General features: G+C 44.8%; 1 protein-coding gene across 1 annotated transcript in view; it reads right to left on the bottom strand.

The window, feature by feature from the left end:
• LOC126547183 (uncharacterized) overlaps positions 1 to 18,777 on the bottom strand; it is a 261,800-nt gene that overhangs the window by 15,662 nt on the left and 227,361 nt on the right. Inside the window, exons 15-16 of the mRNA XM_050195066.3 lie at positions 15,258 to 15,426; positions 7,775 to 7,955 (exon numbers count right to left, since the gene is read on the bottom strand). Coding sequence (XP_050051023.2) covers positions 7,775 to 7,955; positions 15,258 to 15,426 — 350 coding nt within the window. The remainder of the gene's footprint in view (positions 1 to 7,774; positions 7,956 to 15,257; positions 15,427 to 18,777) is intronic.

Raw genomic sequence — 18,777 nt, 5'->3', positions numbered from 1 at the left:
GGCCGTAAAGTTTTCCAAATCATAGGGCAATTGGGGTGAAACAGGGGGGGGGGGGGGGGGGACAACTTTCAATGAGGAAAAAAAATGTCATTTTGTTGAATTTGAGAGTTGGCGATCAAAGATACGGTATTATGCCGTGATGACAATGTCTTCACATCAGCGGTAAGAAGCGAAGCTTTCACCTCTACTTCACCACCAGAGCTGACAATGTCTCTTGCAGTGGGACGACACTACCCGCGAATTGATCTTCATGCCTTTCAACCAATGCAGTATCAAAATATGTCTGACATTTCAAAGAAAGCTCCACTTTAAATCTCATGAAAGCAAAGTGACGGCCGGAAACCTGTTGATGGCCACCATGTTTGTGTACATTGATGTGCGAAATAGCACATCATATGCGAAAAATCGAGCAAAATCCAGTACTGTGTTCAAAATTTGGTAGCCATTGTACATTTCTTTTTCTAGTATTGGTTATACAGTTAAACCTCAGTATAACGAACTAGCTAAAATTGGCAGTTTGCTTCGTTATATCGAAGTTTTGTTGCATTGAAATTCTACCTTTTATGCAAATAAGTACAGTGGCCAATCTGTTTTTCTTACACGGAAAGGTGCCATAGAATTTTCTTAATTATCCAGCAATTGAAAAAAAGCAATTTTGAATGAGAAAATTCATTCTAATGAATCTGGGAGTCAGCAACAAATCATACAGTTTCATTCCACGTCAACGATATCTTCACATAGGCAGTACGAATTAAGCGAAGCCAGCCACGCTTTCACATGTACTCTGCCACCATGGCTGATAGCGTCGCCCGCACTAGGTCGACACTATCATGAAAAGCGCCAGCAGTGGGGAGCGAATGCTTCGTCTTCCTCTCGCTCTAATGGGTCACCGAAACACGAGATTACGCAACATTAAATAGTAAATGCCTAGGAAGACAGCTTACATAATACCACGCCGTCTTGGCACGCCCACTCTTTGCACACTTGACAGATTACCTCTAAAGCAGGGTGCGCGGATGTGTATGCACTCAGCTGCAATTACAGCCATGCGAAGCCACGGTCGAGACGCGTGCCAACTTGCCCTGCCCCGTCCCTCGCGCGCGCTTGATCGCATTATCGCGAGCTTGCCACCCTCCCCCTCTTTTCGTTTGCTCGTGTGGGGAGGTAGCACCAATGAAAAATTATGGGGTTTTACGTGCCAAAACCACTTTCTGATTATGAGGCACGCCGTAGTGGAGGACTCCGGAAATTTCGACCACCTGGGGTTCTTTAACGTGCACCTAAATCTAAGTACACGGGTGCTTTCGCATTTCGCCCCCATCGAAATGCGGCCGCCGTGGCCGGGATTCGATCCCGCGACCTCGTGCTCAGCAGCCCAACACCATAGCCACTGAGCAACCACGGCGGGTGGTAGCACCAATGAGGTTTAAGAAAAACAGCTGGAGCGGAGGGAGCGCCCGCCAAGTGAAGCCACTGCCTCGCCATCTTGCAGGGGGCAAAAGCATGCCAGACACCGCAGTTTATGTGTTTCGCGCTATTGTGTCTTGCCGTGCACGGTGCTGTGCCAATCCCAAAATGTGCTAGCGCGCTCGGGTGCTTTTAGGAAAGTTGAGGTATAAGCAGTTCACATGTTAGCATTATCCTTCGTGTTTAAATAAGGTTGCAGATTACCTTGCTCTAGAATAAAGGAAAATATTATTTCAGGCTAAAAGGATACAGCTGCCACCAAAGTTCCAAGACCATCCAGGCAATAGGGATGCTAAAGCAGCAGAAACCCATGACGATAATGAAGATAATAATTAATACTTATGTTTGTTGCATGTACTGCTATTTCTCATGCTTTATCTTCAGTTTTTAATTGCTTTTTGTTCTGACAGCTTTCACAATTGATCAATTTCTACACTGCATTAAAAAAGCTGAATAAACAAAAATTATCGCGGCAATTTTTTTCTACTAAAAGATATCTAAGTGTTCAGATATCTGTGATCCGGAGACCTCCAATATGGCTCGCCTTATAGCCCACAGTATTGCATTAGAACTTGAAAATCCGTTAAGCAATTAAAGACCCCTGGAAAAGTCGGTGAACAGCAGCTGCAAAGCTCTTGACATGCTGCTTTCTGCCTCCCCCGCAAGATGGCCGGTGGTGGCTTTTGCTCCAGCAGTTTATTTTTAACCTCCTTGGGCGGTACTCATGAAGCCACCATGTTTCTTTCCCATCCTCACACACTTCCACACGTATTTAAAGCACAGAGTGCACGGGGTGTGATAGGACCTTATCGCACTAGGACTTTATACGGAATATGATGCGGCTCCACTTCAGCAGTTGCTCTTGTTGCACTGTGCCCGATTTGAGAGGTGCATTTGCAAGCAACCGCTTGTAATTCATTCATTTGACCATCTGTGTCCGCGAAACTTTTCATTTATTGCCTCGGCATTCCTTTGCTGCAGAAGTAAAATTTAATTATATTGAAATCACATACAAACACACTACATTATATTGAGGTTCTAATTATATGGTGTTCTATGGATAAGAGGTTATTAAAAGTTAGATCGTTATATCGAGAATTTCGTTATATTGAAGCTTGTTATATCTAGGTTTAACTGTCTAAGTAAAAAAAAAGTCACGGTTTTGCCTGAAAGGGAAAGTAGTGGTAGCGATAGCATAGTATTAGACAACTACACGAAGGTTCACAGTTTTATCAGATGTATCAATTGCAGTAAACATTTGCCTACTAAATAAATTACCAACCATGGTAGCACAGGCAAATGTGAACAAATGTCCCTTAGTGACCGCGAACACTTAATGGCACAATGCTAGCATGATGAAGAGTGCAGGTAGAGGGGAGCAAATGCTTCCGTTTGCTTCTCGATTCAATGTGTCTCTGAAACTTGAGAGTACACTACTTCCAGCTCTAAACACGTAGGCAGACGGCATACATTAAACCAACTGCCAGCTTGGCTTGTAGCCTGTGTGCCCCCGCTGTAGCGTGCACTTGATCACGTTACTGCACGCTCAACATGCATGCAGGAAGACTGCATGCATCAAGCAATTATCCTTCAAGGCTCCCCCTTGTATGCGTTCCCCTGCATCAACAAGATATGCATCAACAGCATATGGTGTGCGGGGCATGTTAGGATCTTGCTGTACCTGGACTTTATACAGTACATGACGGCAAGAAGGTCTTGTGTTTAGTACCTTACAGATACTCATGGTTATCCCTGTCGGCCTATTGCCACATGAGGCAGGGATACTTCTTCTGTGGCTAAAAAGCACAGAGCTGCTTTGAAATGCAGAAACTATCTGTAGAATACTTGGAAGTGTCACTGTCCGAGCACCCCATCTATTTTCGTAAGTCACGTGAAGTCACGTCAACATATCGTCTATCACATTATGTACTCTATTGATACTCCAGGCAAACTTCTGTAGTAATACCGTATTTACTCGATTGTAACATGCACCCATTTTCTGTGACCCCCCCCCCCCCCCAAAAGGAAAAAAAAAAAAAAAAAAAAACGAAAAAAAAAAAAAAAAAAAAAACGCCCTCGATTGTAATGCGTACCCATCTGCTGTGACCTAAATAAAAAAAAGTCCTTCACAGCACCGCACACCTAATTTTTTCATACAGAAATAAAACCTTCTCTCATTTGGAAAAAGAAAAAAAAAAAAAAAAAAACAGATTTACTCCCAATGCACTAAGTTGCCAAAAATAAAAAAAAGTCGCAGTTTTGCCCGAAAGGCAAAGCATCGATTAGGGTAGCAAATTAGTAGACAGCTATACGAAAAGTAAGGATAGTAGCTTTATTGGCCGTATAAACTTTTAAACATTCACTTACTAACTAAATTAACAAGGATGGTGTCACGCACACACAAGCAAATATGAACACATGTCACTTTATGACCACAGAAACTCTATCAAAACTCTGGAGTGAGGAAGTGTGGTAGCAGGAGCGAGGGAATTGACCTTTGTGCGGCCTCTCGCTTAAACACAAACTATGTGATGAGAATACAGCGCGGTGCGCCTAGGTGCGCAGACTCGTCTCCATCGCAGATCGATTTCAAGACAGAGGCTGCACGGCCGCGCTGTACTTGGCAGCCGCCGGTAAACGGGAAGACCGGGAAGAAGGACCGCACACTAACCTAAGCCAAAGGAAGCACTGCCTAACAACACCTACTACAGCACATGGAGGGAGCTACGGCAGCTAGGCTCGAAGCACGTACGAGGTGGCCATTTTGAAATGCTGATGGTGATATGGTAACACAGATTTATGGTCGTACTCGATTCTAACGCGCGCACAATTTTTGAAGCCGTTTTAACGGAAAACAAAAAAGTGTGCGCTAGACTTGAGTAAATACGGCAGATGAGGCAGTGAGCAAATCTGAGGTGACACCCAATGCCAGTTGACATGCATTTTGTGCTTTCACAGGGTTCACGGGGAAAGTAGTTGCAGTTGTTAGTCATAGGCCATGCCAGCTCTAGTTCGAGTTCGGCGAGACTGACACTTCACATTGTATTCGTCATACCGGTGCCAGAAGGTGCTCTGGTATGATTATGGACTGCAGACAACAATTACAAATTTACTGCACAAACCTCAGCAAACATTACAATGAAAACACAGGGGGACAAAGCTTCGAAAGACTGAGCAGCCGATGTCACCACTGCCAGTGCTTGCTGATCGCACTTTACCTGTTACGGCGACAAAGCCATAGAGCGCTGAAGAGCACACTGTTTCGTAGGTGTGGCCTCATCCAACCTGTCGCACTCGCGCACCAGTTAGGGTTATTTGGCATAGAGGAACCATGCTATTGGAACGCCAGCTACGCAGATGCACATACACGAGTTCTGCTGGCATGGCAGTGGGATGCCTACCATTGAATCAAGTCAATTGTACGTAAAACTGCTGCATTCTAAGTGCGCGAGTTCTGTAACCACCACCACTCTATTGTATGCTTTTTCCAACACGAAACAAATGAGTAAATAATTACTGCTGCTCGTGGTACTGTTGGTACCGATACGAGCCTATTGATCCTAAAAGCGACAACTATATTACGGCCTACTGGGGCCAATACTATAACCTATACCTGTCACTTATTGGACGATATCAGTGGCAATACAGACATATTGGTCCTATAAGTAACCGATAGCTGTCAATTATTGGACCCTATTGGTGCGTATACAAATCTATTGGTCCTATACGCAACAATTAGCTGTCTCCTATTGGTGGCAATGAAAGCTTTATTGGTCTTATAAGGGACAAATAGATGTCATCTATGGGACCCTATTGGCATTGATAGAATCCAAAACAAAACCCACAGAATTCCAATAAGCTACCCATAGAACCCAAACAACTGCTCTATTGGGCCAATAGAAATTTCTATTGGCATTTTTGTTAGGGAAGATTGGGTGTCCCGAGAAGGTATGGCTGGCACGATGTGCACTGTTCTCCGGTGCGTTTAGTACTTGTGGTTGCATAATCAAAGGTTTCGAAGATGCACAGAACGGAGAGGCAGACGAAGCATTCACTCCCCACTTCTCGTACTTTTCCTGATAGTGTCAGCCCACTGCAGGCAACATTATTAGCAGCGGGGATGGAGTGGATGCGAAAGTGTAGCTGGCTTTACTTCGTACCGCCAGTGTGAAAATATTGTCGTGATGGCATCAAGCCGCATCTTTTGTCACGGACTATCAAATACAACAAAATGAATTTTTTTTTAAATTTAAATTTGCCTTTTTCATTTACTTATTTATTTTATTTACAAATATGCAATCCGGAAATGGGATTTCTGCAGGGTGAGGACACAATATTAGGATACGACTAGTTTGACAGAAAACAACATACAGGTACAAGTACAAAAACAATACAGGTAGCATGGTAGAAAATACACATCTGGCCAATAATTTGAAAAATTTAGCAACCGCTTCCCTGCAAGAGAATTTCATCGGTGACTGTACTTGCTTGCATAAAAGGTCAGATTTCAATACAACGTAATTTCAATATTACGAATCACATTGCCAATTTCAACAACTTTAATGTATCAAAGTTTATCTGATTTCATTATATAGACATTGAACTGCATAGAGATGTTCATTATACCACGGTTTAACTGTAACGAATATGGTGTACTTAACAAGAGTCAATTTAAGCATACCAATAGGGTATAATTGAAAGGGGATGTAGAGTGCTGTAGCATGTGATCGTGCCTGGCTGTCTGTGCTGAAGTAATAGTATAGTTTTAAAGTGAATAGCTTTCTTTGGCTCTTACGGTCATTTTTGTAGCTGGTCAGTGATCGGACTCGGCAAAGAAAACGTTCATTCGAGCTATTTGCTTAGATTGACAATCATCGTCAATGGTTTCTGCACAATTTTTTTTTAAACTGCTCACATCCGGCTCATTTCTATCAATATAAAAAACACGATTTTCATTTTCAATATAATCTCAAGAACCATATTGGATGGTCGTGGTGCCTTTCTCCATTAGGCCCATATTACATAAAGATCAACTATTAATCAACTGACACAGAACATTTAAAGTGGTAATAAGACTTTATAATACAATTACAGTCAACTTCCGTTATTTTGACCCTGATGGAACTGACAAAATTAGTCTAATTACCCAGCAGATCGAATTAAAGAGGGGAGAAAAAATACCGCTGATTCATTTGTCAGTATTTGCCTTTATTCTAAAACGTCCCTGAATTGAATGCAGACCCACTTTTTAAGGGTTCAAAGTATAAAACTAACTTCGAAAGACATTAGAGCTCCTGAACAAAAAAATCAAACCTCCACCCAACTTTTTTTTTAGCAAGATAAACATAATGTTCCTCCGATTGTGGAAACAAACAAACAAAAAAAATGAAACCAGCAAACTTTCCCTTTACAGAATAGAAATTTATTTACTTAATGTCCACCATCAGCACCCTTAAGGAAGAAATTTGTCGTTGTCTATGAAGAACTGCTACATGTCGTCCTCCATATGATCAATAGGGCGGTTGAAATTCTGCAATCAAACGACTCCGCAACTATCACAAACAGGATGGTGGCCCAGACGTAGATTTACTACTTTGCTAGTTTGTCCTGCAACAAATGCTATCATTCGCAACGCCGAAAACCCATGACGCAACTTGTTGCTGCTAGCTAACTGTTTATCGCTTGAATGCACTTACATAACTGAGACTGAAAGCAGCATGTCGCCATTGTCATGCTATGTGAAAAGATTTTCTCTCGCCATCTGTGGTCGCCTTCTTGTGATGGCAATGTGATGATGCTGGCTAGATGGGGTCTGATGGTAGGCTGTTGCAAACGTGGTTGTGGCTTTTGTGTCGTATTGGATAGCAAGATGCAAGCAATTTTTGGACAAATTTTTTGGAAAAGAAAACGTGTTATAATCGATTACATAGTGTAATAATTCATTGTAAGCTACTACACTTCCTTTAAAATCTTCTAATGATAGGCAAAAAGTGGACGTTTTCGATGGGAAATGATGTATGCTCAGCATATTCACTGTACGATTAGCGCTGCCAACATGGACACTGCCGCCATTGGAGTCTCCACTGTGTTCATCGACATTGGGGGTTAACGCATGTGTGATGACCAGTCAAGTTCGAATTATCTGGCAGACTAATTTCATGATAAAAATAACAAAGGTTTGGCCCCAAAGGAATAAATGGGTGCTGGCCTAGACCTTCAGTCCAGATCGATAACTGGAGTTGAAATAACGGAAGTCTACTGTAACGGAAGTTTTGCATTACTGCCAGTCTAAGTGAGAGCCTCTTACCCTGGAGCTTTTGCAGATTTGTGCAGATGGGATACGTTGAACAGTATGGCTACTGAGATCTTCTTGGGTTCAAAGTTGGGAACATAGACAGACCACAATATAGTTTTACTGTCATTGATGAGAGCAGGGAATGATGGTGTTGCCACTTGGCCGCTTTCTTTACCAACAACCTGGACAATATCTGTCAACACAAGCAAAACAAGCATATCAAGCAGGTAAATTGATCGCTCCTGAACTGCAAAAGGAAAAAAAAAAAAAAAAAAACACAATATAAAAAAAAGCACTGACACATGTGGATATAAAATTCATGACTCCTCATGTTTTCATTTGAGGCACATGTGACGTGATAGCAGGTGGGTACTTCTATGACAGTCAATAAAATGAAATCCATAATTTTTAAAAGAGAATAATATATATTCAGTGAATGAGGAACGCTTCAGCATTCTTTTACATAATCTCCCCCATACTCAATATAAGAATATACGTTTTCTAATGCTTTGCTAAGTGCCTGAACTCCAGTTGGGCTCCTAGATAGCATTGTTAATATATATGTGACCCAACAGTTTTCAGAAACGTGCTAATTGTAGACTCGTAATTGACCTACACTGAGTACTGTATAAAGTCAATTCCTTCTTAACTTGCTTTTTTTGCTGTCGATAGTTTATTTGCATAAATCTTCTTTCAAATTTTCATTCTCTACAATTCATGCAAAAATTGTTTTCAGTTTTTATAGTACTAAATTTTTGTACAGTGAAACCTCGTTAAGCCGCAGTTGGCCGGAGCTCAGAAAAAGTGTACTAAACGGCAGTACTGCTTAACGAAATAGCATGATCGCCCACTTACCTTCCAAAAACGGAACTCGAAGAGAGTGCGATGAAAGGGGAAAAAACATGCAGTATTTATTAAATTTGCGCGACAAAAGTGCTAGTTTTGTTTGATGCCGCGGCAGCCTAGCAGTGACAACAATGGCTTCAAACTTGCTGTAGCTGTGAGCCACCTTTTCAGCCAGCCTCCTCTTCTCGGCAAACACTCGCATGGTAGATTCCTCGCTGACATTGCATATTTTCCGTGAACGGGCGCTGTAGTGCTGCAGAAATCACAACTGCTTTTTTCAATACGAGGCACTGTTCTTGTCGCGACGATTGCATTCATGAGGCTGATGTAACGGGCAGCTTCTGCCACTGTCGGGCCTGAATTGCCCGTGCTATAGCTTTCCGTGTTGTCCTCATCACTGTCACTAGGCGACATTACGGCAACAACAGAGGCAACGATGGCGAAAACTTGAACCTCGTAGCCAACATCTCTTCGCAGTCGCAGCAGTGCTGCCGAGCAGCTTCTTCGCATTCCAAATGCCACGCACCGTAGTCAACGGTAGATCCCTGTCGCGTGGCAGTGCTGACTTCTTCATGTCATGTTTCATAGCGTGAACAATGTCCTATTTTTATTCTATGCTGAGCACCCGGCGCTTTTTATCCGAGCTTCAGCGTGACAGAGTCCTAGCTTGCACGACGCCACAATGCTCTCTGGCATGGCGCTGAAATGATGATGTTGATGTGGCTTCATGCGCAAACACACAGGGGGCTTGGAGGCTGTTCTGGCCTCTGAGGCTTGTTTTGCCAGGCCGCCTGATGGGGACGGCGCACTGCCGTGATTGCGTGACGAAAAGTGGAAGCAAACCTCAAACGTTTAATTATAATGGGGTGTTTGGGATCAACATTTTTCTTTATAAACAGACAGCCACAGCAAGTAAACTGACAAAGGCAGAAAACAGCACAAGCCTCAAGCTGCTGAATTATTTTTTTCCTGCGTGTGTAGCACACACTCCTTCAAATGGTGCTAGTATTTTTCATTACATTTGCTTCCCCTCCGGAAAAGAGCCTCCCTGGCAAGTTAAGGGCACAGTGCAACAGCAGGATCCTAGTAAGGCTTTAGCCGGTCTATATACACCATCTGAAGCCTTCAGCATTGATCAGAAGATGGCTCAGCTGGCTCAATGACTAGTTCAGTGGTGAAAGTTTTCTTGACAAAACATTAAAGGCCATGGTACTTCGAAATAAGTTTCGTTGACTGACCGGGGCTGGCTGAAGGGATCCGGAGCCATACAGTTGAGTTGAGGGTATAAGACGCTGGAGGCCTTGAGACATTGCGATGGTCTTTCTGGCACTGTTGATTATCCATGGTGAGGGAGCGGGCAATCTAGGAAAACTCTTCAGCGTATTTAGCAGCTTGAGAAATATCCGGGTGGTACGGCAGGATGGTGTCTAGCGTGCGCAGGACGGCTTGTGTAAGTAAGTAGCAAGTACAGAGAATCCAGTGGTGGTCTGCGTAAGGGTATTGTGGGCGTATGTCTCAAAGGGAAGAACATGGTACCAGTTTGAGCGGTTGGTAGCGACGTACATTGCCAGCATATCGCCCAATGTTCGGTTGAATCGTTCTGTCAAACCATCCGTTTAAAGCTGGTAGACTGTGGTTGTTCGATGAACACCGTGGCATTCCTTTAGAATCATTTTGACAATGTTCGACATAAAGACACGTCCATAATCATTAAGCAGCTCACGTGGTGTGCCATGCTGTAGAATCATGTATCATAACATGAAAGACGCAACGTCACTTGCTCATGCAGATGGCCGTGGTGAAGCCTCTGCGAAGCGTGTGAGGTGTTGATGGCAACAATTATTTGGTGGTTGCCAGCAGAAGTGATGAGAAGAGGTCTGTACAAGTGCATGCCGACGTGGTCAAAGTGGCGCGCAGACATGGCAATGGCTGTTATGGAGCAGTGTAACGGCAGGGAGGCTTAAGACACTGGCAAGCGAGACAAGACCGAATGTAGCGGCGATCGAAGCAGTACATTCTGTACCCACAGTAGTGCAGGTGAAGGTTAGTGTAAATCTTCAATACTCTGGCATGTACACACTGCGGGGAAGCGTGAAAGGCAGTGCATATGCCTGAGCATAAATGGCGGAGAAAAACCAAAAGCCACTAGCATCATTCAGAGAGATAGTTGGGGTGGTACAGCAAACAGTTGAAAAAAAAAAAAAAAATTATGTTAGGCGCTTTACAGTGCATTCCTCGAGAGATGGCACACGACGTAGGTTGAAGCAACAAGTCAATAAGAGAAGCAACTCAGGAGTCCTTCCTTTGCTACAGAAGCATGTCAGCGACAGCTAAGGAGGTCATGTTGCAGGTGGACACGGATGGGGTCACAACACCAGATGGGAGAGGCGAGTGGAACAAAGCATCTGTAGCCTGATTTCGTGCTTGTAAATACTAAAGAATGAAGTAAAAACTATGCACAAGCCATTTGACATGCGGTAAGCAACTGTGGCTTAACGCTTTTGTTACCGCGAGAAAAACAGTCATTTCAGCACACATTGCAGCATAGCATATTATTACGATATGATCAAGTGATGCTCAGGAAACGAGCCGCCGCGAGAACGACGACGAAGTTGGACGGTGCGCTTGGCGCAAGCGAGTGTCGGCGTGGCTGCCTGGCTCCAGTGTAACTAGCCTGTAAATAGCATCGTCTGTCTGTGTCTTTCCACACGCAACATTCTGGTGGAGGTCAGCGATCCCCGTCCTCACCACGGAACTCAGAAGTGGTCAGCACACCGAGCTTGTCACCATGCCTCCCGGTGACACGCCCACCTCTGCAACGGCTTTGGCTTGTCCCACTGCTCCAATCGTCACGGTCGCCCCACATCGCGACCCAGGTGTGTTCTCTGGCCTGGAGGGACAGGATGTTAACTACTGGATCGAACTCTATGAACACGCCAGTGCTAATAACAGGTGGGACCCAACGATTATGCTCGCCAATGTCATCTTTTATCTCGGCGGCACCCGACGCGTGTGGCACCAAACGCATCACGACGAGATAACCAGTTGGGACAATTTCAAAGAGAAGCTACGGGAACTGTTCGGCAACCCCATTGGGCGCAAGGCTGCCGCGAGAAAGGCTCTGGCGTCTCGTGTACAGGGCGCTTGGTCGATGGGCTTTGGGGCTACAAGAATTTTCATAATCCGTGGTGTACAAGTCTGGCCGCCTGCACCAAGACGCTGACAGCTTGTCGCGTTACCCTGTTGACGACTCTGACTCCTCTAATATTGCCAGTGCTTCTTGCGTATTCTCTGTGTCACAGCTGCTTCATTTCGCCGACAAGCAACGCCGTGACGCCTACATCAGAGCACTCATAGACTGTTTTGAGCATTCTCCGGCCGATGCTACTCTACGCCTCTTCGTCCTCCGCGACGGTACTCTGTACCGTCGTAACCTTCATCCAGACGGCTCTGAGTTCCTGCTTGTAGTACCTAAACACCTCCGCTCCACCGTTATAGAAGAGCTCCACGACGCACCGACGGCCGGACATCTCGGCGTATCTCGAACCTATGACTGTGTACGTCGCCGTTTTTTCTGGCCGGGCCTTGCCCGTTCCGCACGACGTTACGTCGCCGCTTGTGAAGTTTGCCAACGACGCAAGAAGCATTCCCAGCTCCCCGCTGGTTACCTGCAGCCGCTCGACATCCCTGCCGAGCCCTTTCATCGTGTCGGCTTAGACCTTCTCGGCCTATTTCCGGAATCTACACCAGGGAACAAGTGGGTTGCAGTCGCGGTGGACTACGCGACCCGCTACGCCGTAACCCGTGCTCTTTCGACCAGTTGCGCAACTGATGTTGTGGACTTCCTCCTACATGATATTATTTTGATGCATGGTGCTCCGCGTCAATAACTAACAGACCATGGCCGCAAGTTTTTGGCCAAAGTCATCGGCGACATCATGCGTGCCTGCTCAATACAGCATAAATTTGCCACCTCCTACCATCCCCAAACGAACGGCCTCACTGAGCACTTGAACCGCACCCTTACAGACATGCTATCCAAATACGTTTCCGACGACCACCGTGACTGGCACCTGGCTCTACCTTACATTACCTTTGCATACAACTCTTCCCGTCTCGAAACTGCTGGCTTTTCCCCGTTTTACCTCTTGTATGGCCGCGAACCAACGCTACCACTGGACACTGTGCTTCCGTCCGCCACAGCTTCAACTAGCGCTTATGCCCGTGATGCAATCGCCCATGCTGACCACGCTCGCCAACTTGCACGCGCCCGTATACAAGTATCTCAAGACAAGCAGAAGCAACGCTATGACCTCCGTCACCGTGATGTCCATTTTGTGCCCGGCAGCCTCGTGTTGCTTTGGTCACCTTCGCGTAAAGTTGGCCTATGTGAAAAACTCCTTTCTTGTTACACAGGCCCATATCGCGTGCTCCGCAAAGTGAATCGTTCTAGCCACGCCCACTACGTCCTCCGCTGTGACAACCAGTGACATTGTCCACGTCGCCCGACTCAAGCCCTACAACTCTCCACGCGCCTTGGATATTTAACAGCACCGTGACGGTGCTTTTGCCGCCGGGGGGGTAGTATTACGATATGATCAAGCGATGCTCAAGAAACGAGCCGCCGCGAGAACGACGACGAAGTTGGTTGGTGCGCTTGGCACGAGCGAGTGTCGGCCTGGCTGCCTGGCTCCAGTGTAAATAGCCTGTAAATAGCGTCGTCTGTCTGTGTCTTTCCACACGCAACAATATTGTGCATAATGAAATGCTCTTTCCAAAAACATACGCTGCAAAACAAAAAAAAATTATTAGGTAGAACATGAAAATTCTAGGAAGTGCCATTGTTGCTGCCAGTTGATAAAAATAACAATAAAAAACATAAAATTAATATAAGAAAATTAATATAAAAAAATTCTGAATATACATTTCAAAGCTAAATAACTCAGAAATAGTGTCTGAAAAAATAAATGCTCAGTACACTACTATTATTTCGATACAAAAAAGAAACCAAGACCAGTTCATCGCTCATGCCATGCAATGAAGCAGTTCCTTGATTTTGTGAAGCATTCTACGCTTTTCCCACAAAACATCTAGTTTTTGTTCAAAACTTTGCCATCCTCATAGCACATTTTGCAGTTCCACCTTTTCTGCACCTTGTGAGGATGGTCCGATGAGAAGTCCAAGGAACGTACGTCACCAGTTCGTCTAGAGTCATGCACCTCTTCCAGGACCAATCGCTCTCAGTATAGCTGGGCAACTACAAGTTTATGCATCCAAGCATATCTGTTTGCATTTTTGCAGATTGTCTTTATTACCTCTTCAGAGAAGAACAGTAGAAAGAAATCCCACGCCGTTGTAAACTGTCTTGCCCTGATCCGTAGTGCTGGGCTGAGATGTACTACGGGTGGCCTTCTTGACGTGAACGGAAGTTTCTTTGCTGCCGATAGTAGCACATCATAACCAAATGAAGTATGCAACTTGAAGATAATCAGTAGAACTCTCAGGACGTGCAAGAAGATCAGCAGATAAGAGGACACAAGGAAGGAGAGGAAACTCCTTCCTTGAGAAGGAAACTCGCTGGTGAACAGCTGCAGATGTCCCATGCTGACTCAAAACATTGTCGCCTCCAGAGCTTGAATCAGCTTTGCTGTCATCTTCGGAATCATAACTCGAGTCCTCATCGCTAAATTGAAGTGCGGGTGCAGCATAGTTTCAAGCAGGAAGCTTTTCACACGACGGAGCCATGCGGGACGCCACCATGGGAGCAAATTTTGATAACTGTGCAGTGACACAAGAAGCACCCCTTGCCGGGATTTTACAAGAGAGGCAATACTGAAACTCTTGGAAACTGGTTGCAAAAGCCAGGTCCACATGTTGGACATGTGGTGGACCTTCAGAAATACATTTTGGTGGAATAAAACGACTCGGACTGCAAACCAAAGCTTACTAGTGAACAACTGGAGTCAGTTTTGAGTAATTATTACCGCTCAGCACTGTCGGACGGCAAACCCGGCGATATAATTTAATTCTTGAATTGCTGGGAGTCATTTGATTACAAAATTTTGATGATAGTGTAGTGTAATCGTGAGTGGCATGCTTTTTTCTCGAGCGTGCCAGAAAGTGACAGCCACGCCTCTTTTCGCTACAACATACGCACATTAGTTCGTAAAAAGGTCCGTCAAAAATCACAAAATAGCCCGAGTGCAAAAATTTCAATTGATTCTGAAAGTTCAGTGCCTGTACTAACAACTGGATGGCCTTAGGTGCATAAGAAATGGCTCCAACATGTCGAAATAGGCTATCTAAAGTATCGATCACCGGTGATCGATTTGAATAGGCGTGGTAATGAATGAGTTAGACGGTCAGCCAATACATTAAGTTCAATGTTGGCAAGGTAAGGATTTCATGGCGACCACATTTAAGCTGGAATTACTTGTTAAGCAGGTACAGGTTAATGAGGTTTTACTGTACACTGCATGTAATCATTCAAATGACTCAGTGAGGGGCTCTGGATAAGCACATCATAATAGGAGGGGTGGCATTCAGTGAAATATAGTACAGTTTGCAGAGACCAGAATTATTCACAAAACCCTGCTGTATAACAATCAGCCAACCAAACAATAAAATAAGAACATGGCATGACACTCACCAAGTGGTGTTAAAAGTGCATCAAATCCATAACCAGTTGTATATCCTTGATGAACAGGAGCTGAAAACTCTGCATACAATTTTGACTTTTCGAGGACGATATCAGCAGGAAGGGTAGACCCTGCCAATGGTACAGACTGGTTTCCACTTGCAAGGTTTAAGGTATGGCCCTGAAGCATAAAGAAGTGCATCATTTCTGTACAACTCTCTCCTTTTCCAATACTAATCCATACATAACCAGTGTTGTTTGTTGTTCAAGACGTTCCCTTTTCACTACAACAAACTCATAAGTGAAAAAGCCAATTACCTTACTACACATTATCCATTACCATAATTAAACAATTACCTTACTACACATTATCCATTACCATAATTAAACAATTACCTTACTACACACATTGCAATTTATGCAACTGTAGCTGGTGTGTTTGCAAGGCAAATCCACTAAGAACGAATGACACCAGTTTCGAGATTTGTGCAAATACAGCATCACAGCAACGAACATGCATATGCAGAAGTTAAGCCTTGATGTTTGAAGCCTTATATGGATGCTAAAGGCAGGCATTAGGTCAAGCTAAAGTGACAAATTAGGTCTCTGAAAGCATCACTCTTGTTCAGAAAAAGTTTTCATCAGGGACAAAATGACAGGCAACATATGGCACAATTCTGCTTGTGATCCTACATATAATAATCTTAATAACAGCCGCCTCCAAATAGTTCTCAAGAGGTTCTGTTGAGATGTGGCATAGGATCACAAGCCACATGCACAATCAACTTGCCTGACATCAGGTCCACCAGATTCACCCTGCACTTTCTGAACTTAAGTGCCAGTTCTGTACAAAAAAAAAAAGCCTGGTACTTCCTTGCATAAAGTCTGCATAAGAGCACTGAATGGGCCTGGGCTGGCCAGAATGCTCCGGCCCGAAAGCCTGGACCCGGCACTAGGCCAGGCTTGGGTGGGATAAGCAATTGTTCACTTGAGCCCGAAGCGGGCCTAGAAGCTTCGGGATCGGGTAGGGCTCGGGCCTCAGTTGGGCCAGGATTAGGCCTTGACATACTATTTGCAACTCCACAACACTGAAGACTATAAAAACTGGAGCCCTATGCAAACTTTAGGTCAGTGGTGTCTATCGGTTTAAATGAAAGTCGAGGCAGGCAGGCCACGACACAGAGGCTGTACGTGGCAAAGGTTAATGTACATTAGTGGTGCTCTTCGGGCACAGACAAAACGGTACCAGTGATCAACCATGCCCACTGTACGCCCCGCTTTTATTACAATAGCAATTATATGGACACTCCAAGCTAATTTTTGCAGGCATCATCAGCACTGCCGCGACGTTCTGCATATTTAGGTATACGTATGTATGACACGCCATACTATTCAGCATACGGTATATGCGGGTTGTATTGTGACACCATCCTATCATTAAAGTTGCTCATACCAGGTCTTACAGTCTTGACAAAATTATTGCTCAGAATTTTGAGAATAGCAGCCCACAATGTAACAAGGGTGAACCATGGTGCTCATGAAAAAGAAAGATAGCGGAGCTTGTTGTAATTGTAACACATAACACAAGCAGACAACACTTGCTGTGTGCCGGAAATCTTGAGTGTAGTGATAAATTGTCCTTGTGTATTCTCTTTCCGCTACTTTCTTTTTTATAGAAACAAATGAGCAAACATTTTAACTATTATGAACAACATTTGTTCACCATAAAGTTGGAAAAATTATCAATGACATGCCCTGGGCCGCCAATCGTATAGCTCGCCCTACTGGCGTCATATGGTCAACTCGCGTCACCTGGTCAGGGGCGGCTCAAAACAGTCGAGTGGCATCCAGCGATCGGTAGCAATGTGGATTTCTAAAACCTTACAATAAATTACACGCTTTATGGGGAGTACTTAAATGCATCAATTAATGATCAGAAGGACCTTACCTAACAACTCAATGTTTGTACAAAACCGCCAAACTTGTTTCAGGGTCCCTTTAATAAACAAACGAAATTCCCAGATCGCGGGATTCAAATGGAGAACGCCTAGCACAAGAGCTTTTTTTTTTACGTAGTCAGTTTACATTTACTTAAAAGGCGATGCGACTTTCACATTGCGAAAAATGGCCAAAAAGTCAGTTTTTGGAAAATCACATTGTCAGTTTCTATCGCTCTTTTTCTATAGGATTCCAAAATATCATCATTGAAAACCACGTATAAGTTCTAAAAGAATTGTTTTGTATCAGCCAAGGTGGTGAAAAATTTCGCGGAAATCGCGAAAGAACTGCATTTTTTAAGCCACAATAGGTACGTTTGATTTACCTGCACCATTTGAACCAGTTCATGAGGTGTTGCACCCTGCCATTCATTTCAGCGGTACAGGAATGGCGCCCTCTGAACCACGGCGTTCATTTGAAAAGGTGCAGGAGAGGTGCAGGGCTGGTTCAGGATTTTGCTGCACTCTCTATACTGTTGGTGCCGCCTTCGTGTAGGCGTACAGGTGCAGCATAGCAGCAGATGATGTAGCATGCGGCCACAAGCGCTGTTGAAACCCCACTTTTGTGCGTCTGCCATGTCTACACAGGTGCAGGTGTACTTATACACCTCATAAGCTGATCAAACCAGCAGTTCAGGACCTCTCAAACTTACGCACTCCGTGCACATTAGTCGGACAAAACATAAGGCCTGCACCGCAGAAATCGAGCTGCAGTTTTTTAACTTCTCATGAACCACCGTGAACTGGTTCGCAGTGGTGCAGCAAATCGAACGGACCTAATATCTCTGGAATGTCACAACCGAGCGCCGCCATCTTGGTCTCGTCAGAAAGCAAGTTTCTCTGTCTTCAAATATGCCGCTTCAGCTATCTGCTCCATAGACAAACAAGCACACAAAAAGCAAATGATTGAAGGTTGTGCAGGAGCCCGCGATTCGCTGAGCTTGCCAGGCTACTCCAGCGCGGTTCGCCATTGGTCCGGCGCTCGCTCTGGACAGTCTCCACTCTCCGTAATCTCGACGAATGCCAAATGGGCACTACGCATGCATCGCAGTAGCGTGGCTGTTCTCTCAATTTGTGGACGTCCCAGACCCATGGCTAAGCCTTTCACTACACTCGGTGTTTTAGAATTCCTGACCAAGCACATTGCTCACACAATCCTCGGACACACGGCTAAGCATTTCGAGCACAGGTGTCCCCGACTCGGCGATCAAGCACATTGCGCACGGACTTCTCAGACCCTCGCCTAAGCATTTAGTGCCTCGGCGCCTTCCACTACGCGACTAACCACATGGAGAGTCGCCTCCTCTAGCCTGCAGCTAGGCATTTTGCATGTAGGCACCTTGAACTGCGTGACTAAGCACATCGAGCGTCTGCTCCTCGTACCCGTGGCTAGGCATTTCGCACATAGGCACCTCAGATCCACAGCCAAGCACATCGCGCGCCGACTCTATTATCATATTGTCACAATATCTTGTAACGATATCTATCATACAACCCCTTTATAAAGAGGCCCTCATGATGAGCGCTATCCAGAT

The sequence above is a fragment of the Dermacentor andersoni genome, chromosome 1, assembly GCF_023375885.2.
Source record: "Dermacentor andersoni chromosome 1, qqDerAnde1_hic_scaffold, whole genome shotgun sequence".
Taxonomy (NCBI): domain Eukaryota; kingdom Metazoa; phylum Arthropoda; class Arachnida; order Ixodida; family Ixodidae; genus Dermacentor; species Dermacentor andersoni.
This window is presented reverse-complemented; position numbering and strand designations above follow the sequence as displayed.